At 32.6% G+C, this 24,971-nt stretch overlaps 3 protein-coding genes across 4 annotated transcripts in view; 1 reads left to right on the forward strand and 2 right to left on the reverse strand.

The window, feature by feature from the left end:
* LOC140046287 (rho GTPase-activating protein 18-like) overlaps positions 1–4,792 on the reverse strand; it is a 47,511-nt gene extending 42,719 nt beyond the window's left edge. Inside the window, exon 1 of the mRNA XM_072090909.1 lies at positions 4,504–4,792. Within this exon, the coding sequence (XP_071947010.1) occupies positions 4,504–4,550 (47 nt within the window). The 5' untranslated portion in view covers positions 4,551–4,792. The remainder of the gene's footprint in view (positions 1–4,503) is intronic.
* Positions 2,514–24,971, forward strand: part of LOC140046139 (sterol regulatory element-binding protein cleavage-activating protein-like) — a 70,061-nt gene continuing 47,603 nt past the window's right edge. The window contains exon 1 of the mRNA XM_072090794.1: positions 2,514–2,689. The gene's annotated coding sequence lies outside the window, so the exon portion shown is untranslated. The remainder of the gene's footprint in view (positions 2,690–24,971) is intronic.
* Positions 9,703–24,830, reverse strand: LOC140045464 (uncharacterized). 2 transcript variants are annotated; one of them, XM_072090420.1, is made up of 6 exons: positions 24,587–24,830; positions 17,349–17,915; positions 16,425–16,457; positions 12,827–12,910; positions 12,266–12,572; positions 9,703–10,702 (listed from the first exon to the last, which is right to left on the reverse strand). In XM_072090420.1, exons 1-6 carry the CDS (start codon positions 24,656–24,658, stop codon positions 9,705–9,707), a joined length of 2,061 nt encoding a protein of 686 aa, XP_071946521.1. In that variant the 5' UTR covers positions 24,659–24,830; the 3' UTR covers positions 9,703–9,704. The 2 variants fall into 2 exon arrangements, with proteins under 2 accessions (XP_071946521.1, XP_071946604.1); XM_072090503.1 differs by lacking the exon at positions 16,425–16,457.

The following is a 24,971-nucleotide window of genomic DNA, read 5'->3' on the forward strand; positions in this document are numbered from 1 at the left end:
CAAGTTTGGAAATCGCCACATTTGGCCTGATGACACGACCTGGATAGGTTGTGAACATCCAGTTGACTAGTGTTAATTGTCTACAAACTACATATGGTACTACAGTAATTTAAAAATGAAATTCTAAAACAAAAAGAAATGAAAACAAAGAACTATGTATTCTCTTCAGTACAGAGTATACAGATTGAAAATCAGGAGAAAAACACTTGAAAGAGGTACTTTAAAAGCTAAAATACAATAATCATGATCAATCGCAAAAGGAAATAATTTAACAATGTTTACAGTTGCCATGGTTATGGTGCAAGCATTCAAGAAAGCAAATATAGATTTATAATTATAAATTAAAAGTCTGGATTAATATGATGATTGCTAATGAAAAAAACGTTTGTTATTTGGTTTAATAAAATTTAGACCATCACACAATTGTTTTCTATTTTGAAAGAAGATTTGTTTGTGCTCAGAAAAAATATAATACTTGATCACTGTAAATAGATTAGAAGATACATAGGTAATAATGGTAAAGAATCATAATTTTGTGACGTGTGAGGAAGAAATGGAGATTAGAAGGAAGAAAATGGAGATAAGAATAAAATTTAGGAAAATGGAGATTAGAGGAAGAAAATGAAAATTATAGGAAAAAAATGAAAATTAGAGGAAGAAAATGGAGATTAGAGAAGAAAATGGAGATTAGAGGAAGAAAATGGATATAAGAATAAGATTTAGGAAAATGGAGATTAGAGGAAGAAAATGAAAATTAGGCCCTGTTTCTGCTGCCAAGAAAATACCGAATTTTATACGGTATTTTTTGAATACCGTATATATACCATATTTTTTTGGCAGCAGAAACTGTGCTCATAAAAAAAATACCGTATTCTGTATACCATATTTTTCCCACAAAATGTGTGGATAAAATACGGCATTTACAAATTTATACCATATTTTTTGTACCCTTTTCTGCTGCCAATAAAAAATACCATATTTTTTTTACCTGCGACATGAGGTCAACATCGTGTTTTTATTTTCTGTCGCTGTCAGCTGTTTTACACACGTGTATAGATATATTCGGCGAAAATGTGGAGCGAAGACGTCACAGTATTTACTATATAAATCTGTGTGGGGAAAGAGGGGTGGATAAGGAGGGGGTGGGGAAGCTAAAATGTCCGGCCAACTAAAAGGTAATAAAAGGGACAACCACATTTATAAAGACATTTCTACAAAAATAAAGCAGGAGTATGGAATAGACTTGTCTCCAAAGCAAGCAAACTCAAAGCTGAAGAGCCTGCGAAAGCAGTACAACATTGCAAAAGACAATAACTCAGGGAGGGAACGAATTACTTGTCCCTATTAGGATGTTTTCTGTGCTCTCACCACATCTCTATCACTAGGGCTAGGCTGTTGAAAGTGAGGCGTAAAACTTCCTTTAAGGCGTAAAACTTCCTTTAAGGCGTAAAACTTCCTTTAAGGCTTTATTGCGACTTTTAATTATCGACCAAATAAATGAATGGCAATTTGGTAAAAAAGGATGTTTAGTTTAACACGACCACCCAAGAAGTATTGTTAGCAGAAACGGGGTACTAAAAAATACCGTATTTTATACCGTATTTTTATACCGTATTTTAAGCAGTTGAAGCAGAAACGGGCCCTTATAGGAAGAAAATGAAAATTAGAGAAAGAAAATGGAGATTAGAGGAAGAAAATGAAGATTAGAGGAAGAAAATGGATATAAGAATAAGATTTAGGAAAATGGAGATTAGAGGAAGAAAATGGAGATTAGATTAAGAAAATGGAGATTAGAGGAAGAAAATGGAGATTAAAGTAGAGGGAAAGAGAATGAAGATTAAATGAAAACAAAGAAGTTTCCAGGTATTCCTGATTTTGTTAAATTATTATTTTTAAATCTCATCAATGTTTTTTCTATCTTTTCAGCTCATTTATATAGTTTGGGCCGTAATTTTTAGCGTTCAAGTTCCCTAGTCATATTTGTATTGTACTGTATTCATGCAGGTCTCAGGAGTTTGTATACACTTTCTATACAGGTTAGTTTAAACTGGCCTCAATAAAGAACAAATGAAAAAGTGAACAATATGACGTATTTATTATAATATTATGAACATAAACAATTGCTGATGATATAAAAACTTCAACTTCCTTGGGAATCCATTCAACTGAAAGATAACAGGATATATATGATAATCAAGGACAAACATAAAAATAACAATTTCCAAAAATAATTACAGATCTAAAAAAAGGAATATATCTCATGATGAAATTAATATTGTTTTGTGATTGAAAAAGGGAAATTCTACAAAATTCTACTGTATACTTTCTGCTATTAATACAGACTGTAAAAATGAATGCCACCTATATTCTCTGAGTCATGTGTTCTCCAAACATTTCCAGTTTTATCCATTTTCACACTTCTAAACAAATTAGGTGTATTACCATATTAGATCTATTATTAATGATATACTAAATCATGACTAAACTTAGCACTAAGCATAACAACACCATATGTTTATATCATAATACTCCTATCCTAGATTGTTAATTATTATACTGTTTCAGAAGCATGTCATACCAGTTCACTAGACCATGAAAAGGTCATTTTATAACTGTTCATCAACTTCCTAAATGGGGCAGGTGTGATTTTTAATTGTGTAGAGGCAATAGACTGGTACAAATACTAAAGGTGAGTGTGACACCTCATTCTATCAAACTTGGGGAAAAAGATATAGAATACTGTAGGCATAGTATTTCTTAATAGAGAAGGGGGTGTTGAAGAGTGACAGAGAAGGGATGAGAAAGAGAAGGATGAGGAAAGAAGAAAATTATAATGGAAAATTGAATGATTCTTTCAATTTGATTTTACTAAATATGATCATCTATTTAAAAATAAAATATTGAAGAATATCTGAACTTTGCAATAGGTACTGTAATGTAAAGAAGGATATAGTATATCGCATACAATATAACACAATGAAAGGCAAACACTATACACCTTTGGTGACATTTTAATATAGTTTGTGTATAGTTTGTTTTTTCATGGGAGAGAAATTTCATACTATATCAGTTAATATTTGAACACAAAATTCTGGTAATCACCTTTTTTAACAATCAGTACAAGCTACAAAATAGTCAATTCATAGAATACGATGTAAACTTTATCCTAATGAACTTCAACCGACAAGAAAAATTATTTTACGGTGACAATCACAAAGTAACTTTAATATTTAGTTAATGACATGTTATTAATGCATCAGTACCAGATTTATGACGAGTTTTAATATCATTCTCAACTTTAATTAAAAACTCATTTATTGAAAGAAGACATACGATTGTACTTTACACTCGGATAACCGTACTAAAATGCTTTAATATATTTTTTCTCGGTTTTCTTGTACTATAATTAAGGCCAGTGAGCTTAATTAATGTTAAATAAATTAATTGCAACATTGTGTTTTATTAAAAAAAGCTTTAATTAAACCACCAATTAATCAATCATTACCCACTGGATTGAACACTGTACTTCACAAATAGAAATGATCAAAGCTACTTTTAATACCAATTTAAAGGGAGAGGTGCAAACATTGGGTTATACAGGTTTTTTTATTTGGATTCATTTCTTATATTTTATATTATTATCAACAAATACCATAGAAAGAGGAATTAGGTAATTTTGTTGTATTTTTACTTTCTTGACACAAACTAAAACAGTGTGAATTCTAGAATCAATCAACTTCTTACTGTCTAATACGGTTTGAGATGACTATTATGTGTTTTATGTGATTATATGTTTTAAAGGCTTCAAAATTTAATATTTATTTATTTTCTATCATGGGACATTGAAATCCAATAGGCCTATTGATAATTTCGCATTCCATGATAACTTATCAATATTTACATTAAATAAACCATAGAGATATTATAGTTCACTATAATATCTCTATGAATAAACCCATGATTATCTATTTAAAGGACAGATTAATATTTTGACCTTTACAATACTGGATAAGGGTATTTCTTTTAGGTATGATATTAGTACTATTGTAAGAATAATTACAGACTGTTCCTTTCCCCACTTTCTGTATGTTTATATTCAATTCAACAAACATTTATTCAATCAAAAACACAAAACAATACAAATATAATACAAAACATAGGACCAACCTCGAAGTAAACTTGTCTTAGTTGGCCCTTTAACATGGTTACACAAAATCAGTGCTTATGTAAACTACTTAGATTAGTACTAGTAGAAGTAAGTAGGCCTTATCGAGGTAAAGTAATTTTGTAGAAACTATCTATTTATCAATAGTTAAAAGACAGTTTCATTATTTCGTAAAACATAATTTTTATTTAATAATACCACGACACTCAGCTCAAATTGTTGGTGAAGCCGGTGCCCGCGAAGAAGACTGAACTACAGTCTGCAGCAATAAAAATAAACAAACATGAAAGATTAAAATCATAGTATCCTATACTGATATTGTTGTAAATACAACTTACTGTTTTCTGTTATGAAGAGAAACATCTAATTTGTCTGATGCTTGCATTATACTGCATTTATCCTTTCCAGTTACGTTTAAAACCGGACGGATTTATAAAATAGGGCGAGAAAGCATCTAAGCCCGTCGTCCTAGCCCTGAGAAAAACCAGCAATATCTACCTATTTTTAGCAGGGCGATAGCCTGATTGAGCACTGGTAGGCAAGTTCTATTATTGGAAAGAGCGCCACCAGTAGGTTGTATCGTCATCACACCGGCCATGTTTACTGTGTTTTTACAATAGGCAGAGATAGGGGCGTGTCCATGACTCATCATTTGTGATTTGATTTGTTACTGATATTATTTCTGTATGGATAGTTAATTCCACATCAATCACCAGAGTTTAATTGCAAACTACACTACCGACGTACTTTCAGCAATGATTTTATACTTAATACTTTAAACGTTTATATTGTCGATTTAATATTTATACAGTATTATTAATATATATATTAAAGATAATAAAAAATGTTTAAAAATAAATAAATTGTAATTATCTTTAAATAATTTTATTCATTTTCTCCTACACATATGACTCATTGTGTTTTGTATACATTTTTTAAATATTTATAGACTGAATTGTAGGTCTATAAATTGTTTTAAGTTGTATATCAATCATTTTATCTTTTAATATCATATGTAGGTAAAATTTAATAATTGAATATCCAATGCGTCTGATTGGTGTTCTGCCCTCTATAGTGAATGCGCATGTATTGCATAAAACAACTTTTTTTTATAGGCCTATAGACTCTAATGAATAGCTTGTTTTAAAGATTTCTTCTTTTTACAGAGAGTGGTTTTTGTGTGTTCATTTTTAGTCGCGTGGACGCGACTCTATAGTTCACTACTATGTCGGTCGGTCTGTCTGTCGGTATCACTATGCATTGTAGCACGCGACTTAATGGCTGTTGGCCTTGTTTAACTACAATTGAACTCATCCCAGTAGTACAGTAATCGGAAGCGCGTCCAGCATTATTAGCGCACCGGATGTGCGTGTATATGCGATACGCGCATTGAGACGCTGCTCTGGAGACTGTGGTGTACGCGCAATAACATTTTTAGACCGTCCGTACGATCCGATCGAATGCAGAGCTGCAGCGGTTCAAGCTGGCTGACAATATTGTTTTTTTATCTGATTCGGCTCAATCCACGAAGAAATATAGTAAAAAAAGGGGGAAATTTGTGAATATCAATCTATGCAGACTTTTTGAGAAAAAAAAAAGTAAACAACAAATTTAATTAAAATAGATTTATTCAGCTAAAATATAATGGTCATAAATGTTTAATATTCGGCAATTATAAAAAGATATCTTAAAATCACTTTATTAACATAACAAAACCTACTATAAGTATACATACAATATTTATACTCATGAAAAGAGTCCAGATTACCAACAAACTTGACATCACAATACATCCAGCAAAGGAGGGTATTATTATTTACAAGTATTTTAAATGCAGTATATACGGCACGGGTTTCATTAACCTCTTCATTTGTTTCTGCCCCAAACTTTCATTATCTATTATCAATATCATTAAGTTGAATAAATAAATATACTGTACATAGGACACAGATATAATTACTGTCGTACAAATCATTACTGTACACGTGACAAATACTTTATTTAAGTATAGAAAATGAAATATATAGTAAAATCAACTCTATGATGCAAAACCAAACACATGAGCGGCCAAAAACGTTATCAGAATAGGCCTATAGAGAAAAAAAGAAAACGTTTTTTGGTCGAATATTTTTTGTGAATGTTAATTTGAGTTGAAATCTTGAATATTACAGCTTAATTATATATTCAGGCCTACTAAAAATCACTTTAGCCCTAGTAGAGTACAGAATTATTAGTACAACAAGACTGAATTCTAGTTATTTATATACATGATCAGTGCAATAATCAATAAAAACAGAAGATAAAATAATGATGGGTTTCGTGTCCGGTTTCGTGTTCGATTAGTGTTAAAAACATGTATTTCCCTTTCCTTAAAATGGCCGCGTTCGCTGAATAAAATAATAATTTTAGGCGATACATTTTTTTTTCATAAACACCAATATTATGTATGTGCATTATATTGTTTCAATACAAATTGAGTTTTGTCTTTATATCGGACTTTACCGGTAACCATAGTTTGACAACGGAGGGATGTAGGCCTATATACGATAATATCATTAGAGAAAATTATCATTTAAGCGTGGTTCCCACTAATAAAGCGTGGTTCCCACTAGAACGCAACGCAGTTTCGACACAAGGTGCTGATTGATTGAAATATATATTTATACTGGGTAACCTCTTCAGTCAATGACTGGTCTCCCAGAGGGCCCAGTTGGTGATCAGTGGCTGTGATGTACTAATACACCGGGGTAACCCCCTACTCGTCTCGAAAGATGTACTAGGTTCTTTAAAGTGCACACGAGCCAGATGTGTACACTGGACCTACGGTTTATAGTCCTTATCCGAGAAGACTCGTTCTACCACCAGAACCATGGAGTGAGTGAGCCTCGAACCCCTGCCGTTGTTATGGCTAGGTAATTACGGTTCCACTGTCTTAACCGCTCGGCCACTCACTCATCTGCTGTATTGCGTAATCACAAGTGGGAACCGACGACGCAAAAGTGCTGCAAAGGTTTGATTTCACGCAGGCGGGGGCAAACACAATTATTACGTTGCGTTACGTTGCGACGCTAGTGGGAACCACGCTTTAAAGCTTGGTTCCCACTAGAACGTAACGCAAGGACGTAAACGCAACGCAAGCGAATTGACCAATCACAAGTGATGGCTTATTCGCTTGTGACTGCTAACTGTCTATAACTTCGCTTGTCATTGGTTAAAACGCTTGCGTTGCGTTTACGTCCTTGCGTTACGTTCTAGTGGGAACCAAGCTTTAAGCGTGGTTCCCACTAGAACGTAACGCAAGGACGTAAACGCAACGCAAGCGTTTTAACCAATGACAAGCGAAGTTATAGACAGTTAGCTTAATATACAACATTATTTTGTTTACCTTAAGCCACTGAAAAAATTATTAATGCATTCTGCTACTGCAGGCAAAAACAAGACACTGTACAGTCATGAATGCTTTAAACTGGTTATTAGTTTTTTAAACTAGTTTAAAATATATACACAGTTCTCCATTTTGGAATCGATATAACTGGCAAATAACAGTAGGCTAGTAAACACTAGATATAACACTCGATCTAGCCTACTTTGGCAAGAAAAGGATTTCCAAAGTTTTCTAAGTGTAAGAAGACCAAATTTCTAAAAACTACTGAAAACTAGTTTGCATAAGTTCATCAGAAGGTTTTACATTAAGCACCTTCTTGACAAACTACTGTAGTTTCTGAGGGTGTAGTGGTCAGAGACAGCCTCCAGTAGCAAAGACTGTAAAGACATTCCTTTTGCAAAAAAAAAGGAGTTTTGGTTAAATTTGCTAGAGTTTGGCATTATTATACTGAAGGTACGTATTTTAATGTATACTGTACTTATGAATTTCATATTGACGATTTCCAGATCCATCTATAAAGCGTGGTTCCCACTAGAACGCAACGTAACGCAGCGACGTATTGACGCAAGGTGCTGTATTGCGTAATCACAAGTGTGAACCGACGACGGAACAGTGCTGTAAAGCTTGGTTCCCACTAGAACGTAACGCAAGGACGTAAACGCAACGGAAGCCTGTTGACCAATGACAAGCGAAGTTATAGACAGTTAGCAATCACAAGCGAATAGGCCATCGCTTGTGATTGGTCAATTCACTTGCGTTGCGTTACGTCCTTGTGTTGCGTCGCTAGTGGGAACCACGCTTAACTTTCATAATTATATATAATCAATGCGTTTATTGACATACATCATGTCAGTTTTAATATTATAAATCTATAAGTAATAATAATATATTTATTCAATAGTAATTTAGACAATAAAATGCTATATATAAAATAAGTTTATAAAAATATTGTATTCCGCTTTTCATAAAAGAATGGAAATGTTTCTTAAATACTATCTGAATATAACAATAACAGTGTCAGAGTCATCTTCTCTTCTATGTTGCTGCAGTCACTCGGCGCAACATGCTGTAAAACGATCTGTCTAAGAATTGTACACAACTGTATACATTTTCATACTCATTTTTTCACCATACCTTTCATCTATCTTATGTCTCCAATAAAAGTTGATAACTACAGTATATAGTAAATGTAGCATATTTGATATAAAGAATTAATTTTACAAACATACTATAAAGTATTTCGAATAAAATAATGAGATTTTGTGTTATACAGAGCAACAAAGTATTTAAAATACAAGAGTTTTACTAAGGCAGCCACCGACCATTCCTGATTGCATCTGCTAAAATTCATGGAAACAGCAGCCTCCATATAAATGTCCACATGATTAACAACTGTGTCCACATGTTTAACAGCAGTGTCCACATGTTTAACAGCAGTGTCCACATGATTAACAACAGTTTCCACATGTTTAACAACAGTGTTCACATGATTAACAACAGTGTCCACATGTTTAACAGCAGTGTCCACATGATTAACAACAGTGTCCACATGATTAACAACAGTGTTCACATGATTAACAACAGTATCCACATGATTAACAGCAGTTTCCACATGATTAACAGCAGTGTCCACATGATTAACAGCAGTGTCCACATGATTAACAACAGTGTCCATGCGATTAACATCAGTGTCCACATGATTAACAACAGTGTCCATGCGATTAACATCAGTGTTCACATGTTTAACAACAGTGTTCACATGATTAACAACAGTGTCCACATGTTTAACAGCAGTGTCCACATGATTAACAGCAGTGTCCACATGATTAACAACAGTGTCCACATGATTAACAACAGTGTTCACATGATTAACAACAGTGTCCACATGTTTAACAGCAGTGTCCACATGATTAACAGCAGTGTCCACATGATTAACAACAGTGTCCACATGATTAACAACAGTTTTCACATGATTAACAACAGTGTCCACATGATTAACAGCAGTGTCCACATGATTAACAACAGTGTCCATGCGATTAACATCAGTGTTCACATGGTGTTTTTGGAATTATAATGAGTTTGGAATGTACAAAATGGAGAATCAAACCCAATCCAAAAACATGAAATGACTGTTAAGATAGGAACAGTCTATGATCAGGATCTGTACAATTTGGTATAGTTCTCTTTTAGAGCAGGGTTTCCACTTTTATCAGCCTTTTGATTGTAGTAGTCACCATGTTTTGGCATTCCTTTGAAGCTTACTGGTTGATTATAAACATATGGTGCATCATAGACCTGATTAAAGTCCTCTGCTGGTGGCTCTGCTGGTCTCCGAGGAAATTCTTGCAACTGTATGCTTGTTGTATTTTCATATATACAGTCAAAATCTAGATCATCTGGTTTTTCTTGTAAAATAGGTGTTTCATATTGGTCGCCATAATCTTGTTCTGGTCTCATAAAATTTGTAGTCATTGGAGCCTCATAATTGTCCCCATAATCTGGTTGTCCTGATGGTTCTTGCATTATCGGAGCTTTATATGAACTTCCTTTGCTACTTTGCTTTGCTTTTGATGGTGAAGATTTCTGATGTAGGCCTACAACTGGCTTTTTCTTTACAATTGGTGGCAAGACCTTTGTCTTTTGAGGTGAAACGAACTCATAAGTGTCACCATAATCACTATCAGGAATTTTTGATGGTGAAGATTGAAGAGCAATTTCATAATCTCCACCATAGTCTTTATTTTCTGAGGGAACTGGAATTTCATAATCTCCACCGTAGTCTTTATTTTCTGAAGGAACTGGAATTTCATAATCTCCACCGTAATCTTTATTTTCTGAGGGAACTGGAATTTCATAATCTCCACCATAGTCTTTATTTTCTGAGGGAACTGGAATTTCATAATCTCCACCGTAGTCTTTATTTTCTGAGGGAATTGGAATTTCATAATCTCCACCGTAGTCCTTACTTTCTGAAGGAACTGGAAGCTCATGTCGACCTCTTGCACTTGGACTCTTTAATTGTGTTGGTACGTAATCGTTTCTTTTCTTGTTCGGATTTCTGTGATTTCCTCCACTATTCTGTTTCTTTTGAGGTTTCATTTCAACTTCTCCAAAAATGTTGCTATCATCAATTTTCCGTATTACAGTTTGCTCTACAAACAAAAAAGTTTAAAATTAATTATGTTTCATATCATCTTTTTATTAGAATTTGTTAAATGTAATTTATTTTTTGTTTTGTTTTTTAAATTGTATAGAGTTTAATTTAGTTAAAGTTACTCAAATTTTGAAATTTTGAGGGCTCATGGATATCAGCTGGCCTGTGGATTCAGGTGGAAGGATTACCATCTCTAATAAAGTTGAAATAAATTTAAAAAACAAACAAAAACTGCAATGTCTACATGAGATATATTTTCATAATTTCCAGATTCACACTGAATCTTGACACACTGTTGGATATAAATAACACACCCTTGGCTATATAAAACCAAAACAAGCCCACAATTATGCATGTCTGGCAGAAAATATATACTTCACTTTTTGAGGTAATATCATAAAAAACATTTCACCTAAAACAGTAACAATGGTAATAAAAAAAAATAATTAAAAAAAATAATAGAATAAAAATAACATAAACAAATTATTGATAGCAGTCATATGAGGTCATCCAGGTTGTAAGACGGGGGAGGGGAGGGGGGTCGTGGTTTGAGTGATGTAAACTTTTTCTGGTTGGTTCATTTTATAAAGTGGGGAAGGATCAGCTCTAAATCCAGTTTTAAGAATTAAACAAGTTATTAACCATTAGGGTCAAGTTGAAATTGATGAAATAAACTGATTTTCCAAACACAGTGAATTGTTTTAAACTAAGCATTTAAAAAGACCAATGCAGACTTAAATAAATCATAGAACTTGTATAGTATTATAAGGTACTATAAATAAAAATAAAAGCTGTCAAAAAGTATAAGTCAACCAAGAAATGCAACCTTGTGAGTAAAAAAAAGAAGGGAATTTCCCTTTTGTTTCCTTTTCCTTGTTTGCAGAACTAAAGATCAAATTACAAACTTATACAACTATTCAATAGCCTTAAGTTTATTATAATAATGCATTATATTTCTATGTTAAAAACCTAGTTATCATTACTAGTGTGTTGGGTCATGACTTATAACTGGTATCTTATCTTATCAAATATAAATAATGTATAAAATAAGTAACTGTTTTACCACTGGAAGTCTTATTCCTAAATAGTTACGGTATACAGAATGTTACAATGTATTATTGCTTATGACTATGTAGTCACATGGAATGAATTTGTATGATTTTAAATATTTTAATGTTTTTATATACACCTGTCATATAGTATTGAGGCTACCACAAATAATTAAATGGTGCAAGTAACAATCAAACGCTTCTTTTTTTTAATGTTAACATGGCAAGAAAATGAAAATTCCCTATCTAACTAATCTAAAGCTCTGTCTACACTATCAAACTAGTTTGACAAAAAAAGTGCGATGTGCCCAAATGTGATATGCTCAAATATGGTGGTGATATGACATCATCGTGTCCATATATGGGCACATCAAACTTTTTTGTCACATAAACTTTGATAGTGTAGACAGACAGATCTTAACTATATTTGTTTCTCCAAGCAAACTTCCTCCAATCCCAAAAGTTTGCCAAATAGGTATTAATGCCTATGACTAGCTTATTTAAAGTTTTACCTAGTCTTTTTTTCAATAAATCTCCAAGCGGTGTATTAGTAGGTGGCAGAGGAGGAGGACTTGATTCTGGCATGGAATGCTGTTTTGGTAGACTTAAGGTTGAAGGTGGGCTAATTGCCATTCGATGAGGTTGAGGAAGTGGCGGTGCAGTACCCTGAAAAGCTTCATTGTTATTTCCAATGTTCCCATATTCATTTCCGTAATCCAAAGGCACCTCTGGAAGTAACCGTTCATTTTGATTTTGTGATTCCCTTTTTGGAGCATTTTCCATATCCACCTGTCCTAATACATTCACATTTCCATAGGCCTGAAATTAAATAATATATTTAATTATACTATAGTATTACAAATGAAAATTGTTAATTGACTGGAAAATGGAAGGAAGAACTTTTATACTTTATTAATTTCTAATCAGCCTACTTTTCCTAAAATTTAATACAGTACTCTGACCCATGGGCCTATACTCGGTCAAATGCAGTATCTTTAAATACTAAGGTTAAAATGTTGATGGAAAAATATAAGAAAAGTTTATTTGTTATTTTTTTGCATCAATATACTTACAGGCTCTGCATCGATCACTCGGGCAGGCATACTTGACGATGTTGAGGTTGGTAACAGATTTGGTGGTTTCTGAACTGGTGTTGGCTAAAACAAGAAATCAAAGTCAGTTATTAATTGCCAGTAAAATTAAGAATAAAAACAATATAAAAAAGAGAGAAGCCATGATTCGAGTTTCAATCTTTATTTGATCATCATCAGGAATGAAGATCAAAACGGTGAATCATGGTATTCCTCGTTATTTGGAGTGAGTTTTATACTATGTTATTTAAATTTAAAAAAATAATGTGGCAAATATAATGACAATAAACTTAAATAAAATTGATTGATAACTGAGTTCTTAATCAATTAAAATATCATGATACAGCAGTATAAAATTTGAATTTTAAAAAAGGTGGTCTATCACATTAATTCTATCACAATCACATTTTGAAATGCACCACACGTATTAATTCCAGCATAAAAAAAAACTATTATATTTTGTTTATTTTTTATTGGATTTTGAAATATACGGAAATTTATTTAATTTATAGTATTAATACTAAGTATTTCCCCATTATAATAAACTTAAAAAATAATAACTTCATAGAATAACATTACCAATTATGTGTTGACTACCATGTTTTATAGTATTAATACTGAGTATTTCCCCATTAATAACTTCATAGAATAACATTTAGGTGTCGACTACCATGTTTTATAGTTTTCAAAATTAAAATTATGTAGTACCGTAACTGAAGGAATTAATACATGACTTTAAAATGTATATTAGAAAGAATAGAAAAAGAAAATAAAAAATATTAATAAGTTAAACACGAGTGCTTTAAATCGGTTTATGTTATTCTGTGTTTTGTGCCGGTATAGCCACAAGAATTAAAGTGTTCACAAAAGGGGACAATCCTCTGTGCAGGCAACATGATTGTCATAGACCTCTGTCAAAGAGTGGTCAGGTTGAAACTATATCAACCGTACTGGTAGCTATGGCACTGTGTTTTTGTATAACTAAATTAATATATTGTACATCAGAAAAGTTTACATTGGATTTAACAACACAGAGACTGCAGGTCGCAAATTAGTAGACCGTCAGTAATTGTACCGCTTTTCTTTTTGACCTTACTTTCCTGGAAGTACATGGTAAAAAATCTGAATCTGTGTCGCACTAAATATACTATAGTTTCACAGTTGATTTTAGGCCAATTGAAATTCTTAAAAACTAGGCCAATCGCAATATAAAAACCACCAAACAATGCATTTTAATATTAAGCCTTTCAAATCCAAACCTTTATTCATGCTTTTGTTAAATAAATGCTTTTGAAAAATATTGTCAAAATTTGTTTCCTGAAAGTTTGTTTGTCATAAATGAAGCTGCTACTACTATGGCAGATATTAATGTTTTATTTTGTTTTTTTAAAAATGAATTCTAATGTGCCAATTGTTGGTTACTACTGGGTGATGATACTGATCATAGAGTATATTAGTGTACTTAGGCCTTTTTTTAATAAATGTTAAAGCTCAGGTACAGGCATGAATTTTAAATATAATATTTGGTTAATTGTACATAAATCAAATATTTGTAACAGAAATCGAGACGAAAAAACATGAATTTCCCTTAATATGGTCAAATACAAAATTTGGCAAAATTCTTCCATAAAAACCAGGAAGACTTTTTTCCAGTAGTTAGGTAGTTAACCTAATGTAATAACATGTCTGGTGACTCCCTAGACGGTGGAAAAAGATGGTGGATATACGGTGGATAATTTTTGCTATAGCATGAAAATAAAAATCTGAAGTTGAATAAAAATATCAGAAATGTAATATTCAAGTTATATTACCTATATTTAGTCATCTGATAACATTTTTTACCACACCGTTTATTTTTCATAGCTTTTTAAAATGCCTCTCTATTTACAAAATTTGTGTACAAAGGAATAGAGATTTTACTGTGTAATTTGAACTATCCCCCCACTGATAAGAAAGTGCTTATTTTCAACAAGCTCGTGTAACACAAATAAAATCCCAAAAATTATGAAACATTGGGGAAACTATAGATCGATAATTATTGGAATGTATGATCAATAGAAATTTTTTGCCCGCACCTTGCCTTTAAGTTTAATAATGTTATTAGTGTAACATTTTCCATTAGACACGTGGTGTGTACAGCATCCACATTATTCCTATTATTACTATAGTATACAAATAATGAATGTTTATGAGTGCAATGGTACAAATAATGGCACGAGGTGAATGATGAAAGGTTATATCAACGAGGCAAAGCCGAGTTGATATAACCTTTCATCATTCACCAAGTGCCATTATTTGTACCATTACACGAATACAAAACATTCATTATTTGTTTTATATAACATCTAGACGTTTTTTTTTCGTACACAAAAATGTTTCAAAAAGTACTATTTAACGATCGTTGAATAGTGCGTACTATTGCACGCCATGTGACCCACATTCGTCCAATCAAATGACAGGAATTTATATAGGTGTTATATAATAATGTATATGACCGAGTATAATCCCATACTCGAATACAGTAACCCAACCGTCTAATTTAAGCTAAATTTGGACACAAGTCTTTTGGCAGTTTCATTAATTATTGAATCAGAGTATAATCCCAAAATACCTGGGTTCCTGGCGCCATCACACACGTCCTCGCGTATTATTGTTATTACAGTGCGCCACCTTGCGCCCTATCGAGGGACATTGTTTTTTCTCTTAGAGTTAGTTTGTTCATGTTATATAGTCGCAGTCGGTTGGTATTATATTCGTTTATACTTTAATAAAGTGTTCATATCTTCATAAAATTGATGAGTCTCTATTGCCGTGGGACTATTACTAAGATTATTAAAATACCTAGCTTTAAACTATAGTTTGCTGTTGCAGAGCCTACAGTAATTGTGATTTGTGCAACTAAGGGTTTATACAAAATCTTACAGAGAGCTCATAATAAAAAATAAACTTTCTTGGCTCAGTGAGATTTACACAGTCGGGTTAAAACTTCTGAGCAGTGAAAAGCCAAAACACTCCCGCATATATGACTGTCAGAGTTTTTTTGGCTAGGTGAACCATCTCAAAAAGATTTACCAGAGGCAAGCGGAACTATTAAGAAAGGAGGAAAACTTACTCTGCAGTTTGATAAGTTTTTTCAAAGGAAAGTTTCTGTCAGGCGGCCTGTTCGCACTTAATATTCGATTGGTATTAGTCTTAAAAGAGATACAACTTTAGCATTTGATCAGGAACGGACTTACAGACGGCGGAAGACTGCATGTTTAACTAGGATATAGCTGGTGGCCCATTAGTCGGTCTTATCTCACTTGCTTTAATATAACTTTAGTACAAGGAAACAACATTCATGTATCAGGTTAAATAACATCAGGGAGATGTAATTGAGTTTGATTTATCATTATAGTGTAAATGTGAACATGCATTCAATGTGTAGTCAACATTAACATAAAAAGATTACAGTAATTGTTAATCCCTGGTTAAAATCAAAATACATAGCAAAATAGTGCAAACTTAAAATCAAACTCATGCTGCCAAATTAAAAATGGATTGAAATATAATATAATTATTGCACATATTTCGTTTATACCTCATCCGTTGCTTTCCAAGACTTGAATCTCATCTAAAGAACAGTAAAAGAAACATTTATGTACGGTCTAATATCTCAAGAACAAATATGCCTTCTTGTTGAACAGGGGCGAATCCAGCATTATGTATAAAAAGGAGGCCTGGAAGTGCATTTTTTTCAATTGAAATACAGTATAAAGTTGGCCCATGTCCGATGTGCCCACAAGTACATCCCCTCTAAAATAAATATTAAGACTTGAGTACTGCAAAAGGAGGCCTGGAAGTGCAATTTTTTCCCAATTTAAATACAGTACAAAGTTGGCCACTTCTGATGTGCCCATCCCCCACCAACACCTCTAAATAAAATATCAAGACTGCGAGTACTGCAACATTGTCTTGTGATAAACAAATATTGCCATTCTTCAGTTACTAATTTTACAAATTAAACGTGACAATGGAATTGGTAAGCGAACATGATCATACCAAACGTTTGTACATGAACATTATGTTGCACAAAATTTGGCCTACTTTATGGTATTTATTTTTTATTTCATATTCACTGATAGATATATACAGCTGCAATGGAAAGCTGACACCGTGCATGTCGCCTCTTTTTCGAAAGCATCTCAACGGTTTTTTATAAGCCAGTAGTTTGGCTGTTTGGCTTTACCTTCAGAAAAGTTTTGACCCCACCAATGTTGTTTTAAAAATGTTTATAGAGAGATTAATTTAAGGGTTAGTTGTAAATTAAGGATGGGTATGTTACCGACAACAGGTAGGCCAATCGTCGCTAGACATAGTACAACAATTTGACGTGAGGTATAGACTGCAATAGATCTGTAAAGGGCCTGATTTGCTAAAGTTATTTAAGTAAACCAGTAACATTGATTAGGCCTACATACTTATAAACATATACATATAATATTTATCTATTGGTTTAACTTACCGGTTCATCATTACGGCCACAGTAATAACGTATCAAACATGATAAGGAAACGATAAGTAGAACGACACCAACAATAATTGCAATGATGATAAATCCAAATATAAGTTTTTCATTTTTTAAAAAACATGCTAAAGTTTTGCATTTCGTTTTGCATTCACATTTTTCCAAATCATAACCATAATGACCACATGTCTCCTCAAAACATTTACAATCATCTGGATCATCTACCGAACAACCATGCACGCATTTTTCGTTACAAATCGTGCAATTTTCTTCAAAACTGATGTCCGTGCACGTATTATGTAGGCCTATATTGTAACAACAATTGTCCATCATTTCTGTTACCATGTCTGTGGCTGCTTCCATAGTCGTGTTTGCCACAGTTGTGTTTCCTACCACAGTTGGTGTTGGTCGAGTTGTTGTAGGAAGAGTTGTTGTTGCCACAGTTGTAGAAGATTCTGTTCCATTCAATCTGGTAGAAGTATTCACTATTGTAGTTAATATAGTTCCTTGTATTGTTGTGGTTTCAGAACATTTAAGTATATAGTATTCTGTTGCTGCACACATCTATTGAAAAAGAAAATAAAATTTAAAACCTTTGAAAATACCACCTCAAAATTCCCCTGATAACCTCGGTTTTCCTTGATTTTTTCCACTAAAATACAATTTCATCCGATTTTTTTTGGAAAACAACAAAAAGATCAGATAATAACCAAATGTACAATTATCACTGCTACAAGAAAGAACTATAATAAATAATATCCATGCGTTGTTGATTTATTATTATTATATTATACATTGTGTACCATAGCGCCTTCTATGGTTTTATCATTACAAATATTATAGCACACTCTATATTATTTTGTACATTGCTTTCATTGCGATATTTAATTTTTTTCAAGTTGACAGGGAGTCTACCTTACTTGAGTTTATCTGTCCATATGGATAGAAATGTTTTAAATATTGAGGAACTTAAAACTTAAAATGGTTTAAAACTTTAAACGAGTCATTTATACATTTTTTTTTTAAATCAATGAACTAAAGGCAAAAACAGAACAACTGTTTTCAACCTGTATGCAGTATGGCTGAATGTTTTACATACTTTAACTCTAGTGGTCTGGCCATGGATCTATACATTTATAGGTCCATGGTCTGACCATAGGGCATTCATATCTGTCTAGTTGATCTCATTTTTTATCTCTAAAGATGTATTGTCCCCTAAAAAATGAAGATTAATTAAATCAGACTTTGAATAGGTTATTTTGTAGTTTAATCAAGTTAATCACTTTGTGAAAAAACATTAAAATGACAAAATAAATGGTTAAATTCAACCAAAAGCCCATTGGCTAGCAGCCAATTTGATTATTTTTTGCTTTAAATTACAGTATTTTTCAGGTAAATGCTATTTTTTCCATCCAAAGGTTTTGATCAATGTAGATTAACTATTATGCAACATTAAAATGGCATATTCAACAAAAAATGTCACTGTAATCATTATTTTTCCAGGGGGAAAATACATTATAATCTATAACCATTCTTTTTTCAAGTTCCCAATTCTATATAGTCAGTTTTGTTGCCACAGGGTGACAGATGGATGAGGTTCTCATCAACATTCAAAAGTAACAATTATCTACTTGTCCAAGACCTAATTATGATATAAATGAAATTTAATAATCAACAAATCATTGGAATCCCCTCCTGGTCACAAAACAGATGCGGTAGGGGGGCTTGTAATGACCTAAAAAGATTATTTTTAAACATAATCATTGTGTATTGTTGTCAATTTAATAACTAGATATATTGCATAAACAATCATTGACTCAATCACTCTGAGTTATTAATATTAAATAATGCAAGCCATCCATTTGAAAAAAAATTAGAATAAAATAGAATTTTATGAAGTCATACAGTTTAAAATTAGTTTCCAGTGTAAGTTTTGTGGCTCGAGGAGGGGGTAACTTGTATGAACTACTAAACAGAGTACCACAGGTAACTGTTATACTTTTAGCAATTTTAAAAGAAGAAATAACTAAAGTTGTATAACATGCAACAATTGTAATTTTAGATTTGAGAAAATTTTATTTTTAGTTTCATTTAAATGAAATCTGTTTTGATATATATGTTTTGTAACTTGAAAAAGTTACTTTATTATTATTTTGTATTACTTTGTAATGTAACCAAGTTAAGTAATGTATACTGTTTTATGAAATACAGAAAATAAAATAATTAAAAAAAAAGTTTCATTTTGATGCTAGATAGCATTACCATAATAAAGTCACAAGGTAATGAAAACACATTATTTCCACCAAAAAAATTACAAATTTTCAAAAACAAAAGAGAAAGATACGGGGAAGTAGACCAGTAAATTAACGTAGATAAAAATGATTCTTCGATATTGACAATATAAAACATTGTTCTGGTAGCTGACAGAGACAGCAATATTTCCTGTTTAGATCCGTGTCTTTCCATTCTGATGATCTTCCTGTTATAGTGTAGGTGATTTCCTGCAACTATCGTACTAGAAAGCTACATTGAATATTAATCAATGTTAAGTACAAAAGTACGCCAAGGCAAAAATGAGTACTTTATACAGGGTGGCCCAGTGGTGTAACGCAGATGCCTTTAGGGCCCCTGGTTTAGGGACACAATAACGTAGCCCTTCAACACAAAGGCTTCTGGCATTCTTAGGCCGGTATTCATGAAAGGGGACTATCCTTAGTCCTGGACTATCTAGTCCAGGACTAAGGATAATCCTGGACTATCCTTGATATGGTATTCATGAAACCTGGACTAAATAGTCCTGGATTAAGCCATGGAAAATTACAGCAGCTAGGTGGTCCATGATGTTTCCTTCTTTTTTTTTTGACATAAGATAATGCCTTTTTTTCTCCGGGCGCTGCTCTGGGGCACCTTATAAGCTAAGGGTTTAGCCAGTAGTGCTTATAACTGTGACACCACTAAGGGTGGCTAACAATTGCTGTTCTACAGTATACCCCTTGTATGAAAAGAAATGCTTAACTCAAAATCATTCATCAATAATTTTAATGTTTAATGTACGTTTTTAAACATCATATTACAATGTGTGTTATCTATGAATAGTTTTGAAATGTATAAATAAATGGGAAATATTCTATTATTTCTATTTTATTTTTCTGCATGTGATTTATTTTAAACTTTTTATATTGACTTTGACATTTGTCCTTGTTTTTTACACTAAAAGTAAAACACAAAAGTATAAGCAACACAATAATGTTTAAAAGTCGAAGAAACAATAAAGAATTCTAAGAAGAAAAAAATTCAAAATGTGTGATTCACCATTCTGTACACATTACCAGGCTCTTTTTTTACTTTGAAATTTGGATAATAAGAGTTTTCATACACACACCATGTTTTTGCTAAGCCATTGAATTAAATAAAATTAATACCATTGCCATGTTTAACAGAATACTGTGTTATTCATTTTGAACAAGTGATAACCAAGTTAAAGCTCTGTCTACACTATGAAACTATAGTTTGACAAAAAAGTGTCATGTGTCCAAATATGGTAGTGATATGCCTAAATATGATAGTGATATGACATCATCATGTCTATATATGGCACATCACATTTTTCTGTCACATAAAGTTTGACAGTGTAGACAAAAAGGCTTAATAAAAAACTGTACACAAAAATGTCAATCCTCTGAAGCTAAGAGCGTATCGATCTGTTATATACATAGATACAAAGTGTTGACATGGTTTATAGTGTTATTTTAATTGTTGAACTTTAAACTACTCTACAGTATATTGTTTAATTAGTTATAAACACACACACGCAGTGAATTGACAATGGTGTTCTTTTTTTTGTAAAAAGTGATGATATTTACTTAATTGAGAAGATCAATACAAATAGGTTAGACTACACTCATGTAGATGGCTTAGTGATGTGTTAAGGTGTGCCATCCAATGCAAATGTTATCATCAGAAACCGTCACTAACTGAGGCAGCGCCACTGAATCTTAATTTCAAAGGCAGTTTCTCAGTACTATACAGTACTTTGTAAAATAGTAACCTATGTTTTAATCTTTAAGTACCTATGTTCTGTTGAATTTTCTACAACTTAATACCAGGAAATCCTGACAACTAAAACAATGATGAGGAGTAAGACCCTCGATGTAGTTTTAATGTGTAGATAAAGGCCAAAGATTGAGGAAGTATGTTTCTTAGGAAGACGAGATGTTTTTATTATGTACTGTAATTACCTGATTACAGGTGCAATCACCTTTAATTCATTATTATTCAGCTTCTCAGTACATATTGTAACTCATGTTATTTAAGTGCCGATGTTCTGTTGAATTTTCTACAACTTAATACCATGAAATCCTGACAACAAGACCCTCGGCCTCGACTCAATGTAGTTTTAATGTGTATATAAAGGTCAAAGATTGAGGAGGAAGTATGTTTCTTAGAAGACCACAATGTATTTTGAGATTTGTATTATGTAATTACCTGATTACAGGTGCAATGATCACCTTTAATTCATTGTGCCAGAAAATAAAATATGATAATTTTAAATGTACAATGTAAGTTTTCGCGCCACGATTTTAGGCAGTTATATTCAAGAGAACGGAATCATTAGGAAACAGTTACCATGCGGTAGCTTATTGTTTACTATGGCTCAACAAATTCCGGGTGTTTTGCCCATATAGAAAAAGATGCTTACAAAAAAATCAATATATTGTACTTTATCGATCCATTTGACAAGAAATGAAGCCTATCTAGGACGATAATGATTGATAACTAGATATGTATTTTTTATGTACAGTAGTAAAAAAAATAAAAAATGTTTTTATCATCGAACAATAGGATAACCATTTTATACTAATTAATAATTAATAATAATTACCTTCACAAGTTCAATCAAATGATGTCATCATTAGTTTATTAGTTATTTTCTTCAGCATAAATAGTTATCCTATAGCTAGAATAAAAACTGCTCTAATTTCTTTTATTTTATGTAAGAAAAATCTTATTCACGTATTGTTATTGTTTTTAGTACAAATAAATGTAATAAATGTACTGCATTGTGTTGAATAAAAATTATAACATTCTATATATCTTTTTATTTTAATTTTAAAAATAAATGTAAAAAACCAACAATAGATTCTGAAATTGTTTAGTGTTATCTGGTATAAACCAAATACAACTACATTTTACAGTCATTATTTGAATTTGTAATGTCCAAAATATGCTGTCACTTTGTCGACAAAGCTATTTTTCCAGTTTTATTTATCAATTCAATACAAAGAATAGTGTGCTTTTAGAATTAAGTTCTTTGAATACAAAAAAAAACTAGCCACGCATCAGTAAAAAATAATGTAACAAAACGTGAGATCATTTAAAAAATACTTTGACAATACTAGTTCCTCTTTTAACAACTGGTATTAACAAATAATAGTAATAGTTTCATGTGATCTACGTCAAAGTTTCACTTTAAGTAAAGATATAATAGGCAAAGCTGCTGACATAAATTGAAATCGTAAAGTTTTTTTCAGTATTTATTTAATTTTAATTTTAGTGACTATTAAGAGTGAGTGAGTGGCCGAGCGGTTAAGACAGTGGAACCGTAATTACGTAGCCATAACATCGGCAGGGGTTCGAGGCTCACTCACTCCATGGTTCTGGTGGTAGAACGAGTCTTCTCGGATATGGACTATAAACCGTAGGTCCAGTGTACACATCTAGCTTGTGTGCACTTTAAAGAACCTAGTACATCTTTCCAGACGAGTAGGGGGTTACCCCGGTGTATTAGTACATCACAGCCACTGATCACCAACTGGGCCCTCTGGGAGACCAGTCTTTGACTGAAGAGGTTACCCAGTATAAATATAAATTTCAATTCAAATGAGACTTGTGAAAATAAATACTAATGCACTTAAATGCACTAAAGGATGAACCACAATTTTTAATTCTGGGATTTTATAATTCAGACTAGCATGATTATGAAATTTTAGGGACCTAATTCCTACTGTATTTAACCAATAGTGTTACATGGTATAACAATCTATTAATGACACATGGTGTTACTAGTTGGATAAAGCTATGGCATGGTAAACTGGTTGATGATCATGATTTTAGGCCTACTGTATTATGTCGGCACAGTTGACCATCAATATTTGGTGTGGCGCTTGTCAATATTTGGTGTGGCGCTTGTCAATATTTGGTGTGGCGCTTGTCAATATTTGGTGTGGCGCTTGTCAATATTTGGTGTGGCGCTTGTCAATATTTGGTGTGGCGCTTGTCAATATTTGGTGTGGCGCTTGTCAATATTTGGTGTGGCGCTTGTCAATATTTGGTGTGGCACTTGTCAATATTTGGTGTGGCGCTTGTCAATATTTGGTGTGGCCCTTGTCAATATTTGGTGTGGCGCTTGTCAATATTTGGTGTGGCGCTTGTCAATATTTGGTGTGGCGCTTGTCAATATTTGGTGTGGAGCGGCCTATTGGCACACAGGTGACCATGCGTCTTTACACACTATAGGTTGTCTATCCGCACAGAGAACTAGATGCACAGTTGATCTACCTTGACTTTCTATCAATAGAAAACTTTACATAGACGCACAATCAACTGGGCCGGCTTTATCGAAAAATAATATTATGATATTGATTGATTGATTGATTCTTTTATTTTTCACACAACATTCTTAAAAATATAAATAAAAGATTAAGTACAATAAAGTGTGAAAAACAGGATAACCACAAGCAAGCAAAGCTTTTAATCTGTGGCACCCTAACTTAAAATATAAATTTACAAATATATTACAAAAAATGTATATGTATGGTTGACCATGCTGAAATAGCCAAATTCATTTATAACATTATAATAAAAACATTCCACAACATAGTTTGTGTATTTTAAACATAAAATTTAAAATGTCGATGTCTAATTTAGCAATATTACAAGCAAATTGGCTTCAAAATTAAAAGTTTGAAACGGAAAAAAATTAGTCTTGACGCCAATTTAGGCCTTGGCGTTTCAACAATTCGAACATTTATTGAGGGAGAAACCTCCATGATGTGGGCCTGATCCACTGGGGAAACCTCGGATAAAACTACATTACAATATACCACTGTATATAAAACTGTAAATACACTAGCTGAAACAATATAATAATCTACAATACAACCAGGCACAGTAGCACAAAGAATAAGGATGATTTAGAGATCATAAGGAGGAGGAAATAATCAATATTCACTTACTTCGTCGGCAACCACGACTGTCTGCCAAAAACTACCACCACACACCAACATGAGGAGCACAGCGTAAAACATTGTTCTTTCAAGTTCAACTAAAATAAACAGTTAAAATAAAACTTCATTTTCTCTAAATTGTCGCAAAAGATCGTACCAAAAACGAGACAAAATCAAAGTTTTTAACTTCTGAATTTTGGAGCCTTACCCGGAAATAAACTAAATAAACTTTTAAAGGCAACCGCGTTGAACTGTGCTACGATCTGAAGTGTTTACTTATCGTATGCTTGGTCAGGTTTAACCCGGAAGCTCAGTGAGTGGCCTTCTTCTTTGGTGTATGACGTAACCAGGAAATCCTTTTATTGGTCAATAGTTTATGATGTTATATACAGCC

This window comes from Antedon mediterranea, chromosome 1, assembly GCF_964355755.1.
Source record: "Antedon mediterranea chromosome 1, ecAntMedi1.1, whole genome shotgun sequence".
NCBI lineage: Eukaryota > Metazoa > Echinodermata > Crinoidea > Comatulida > Antedonidae > Antedon > Antedon mediterranea.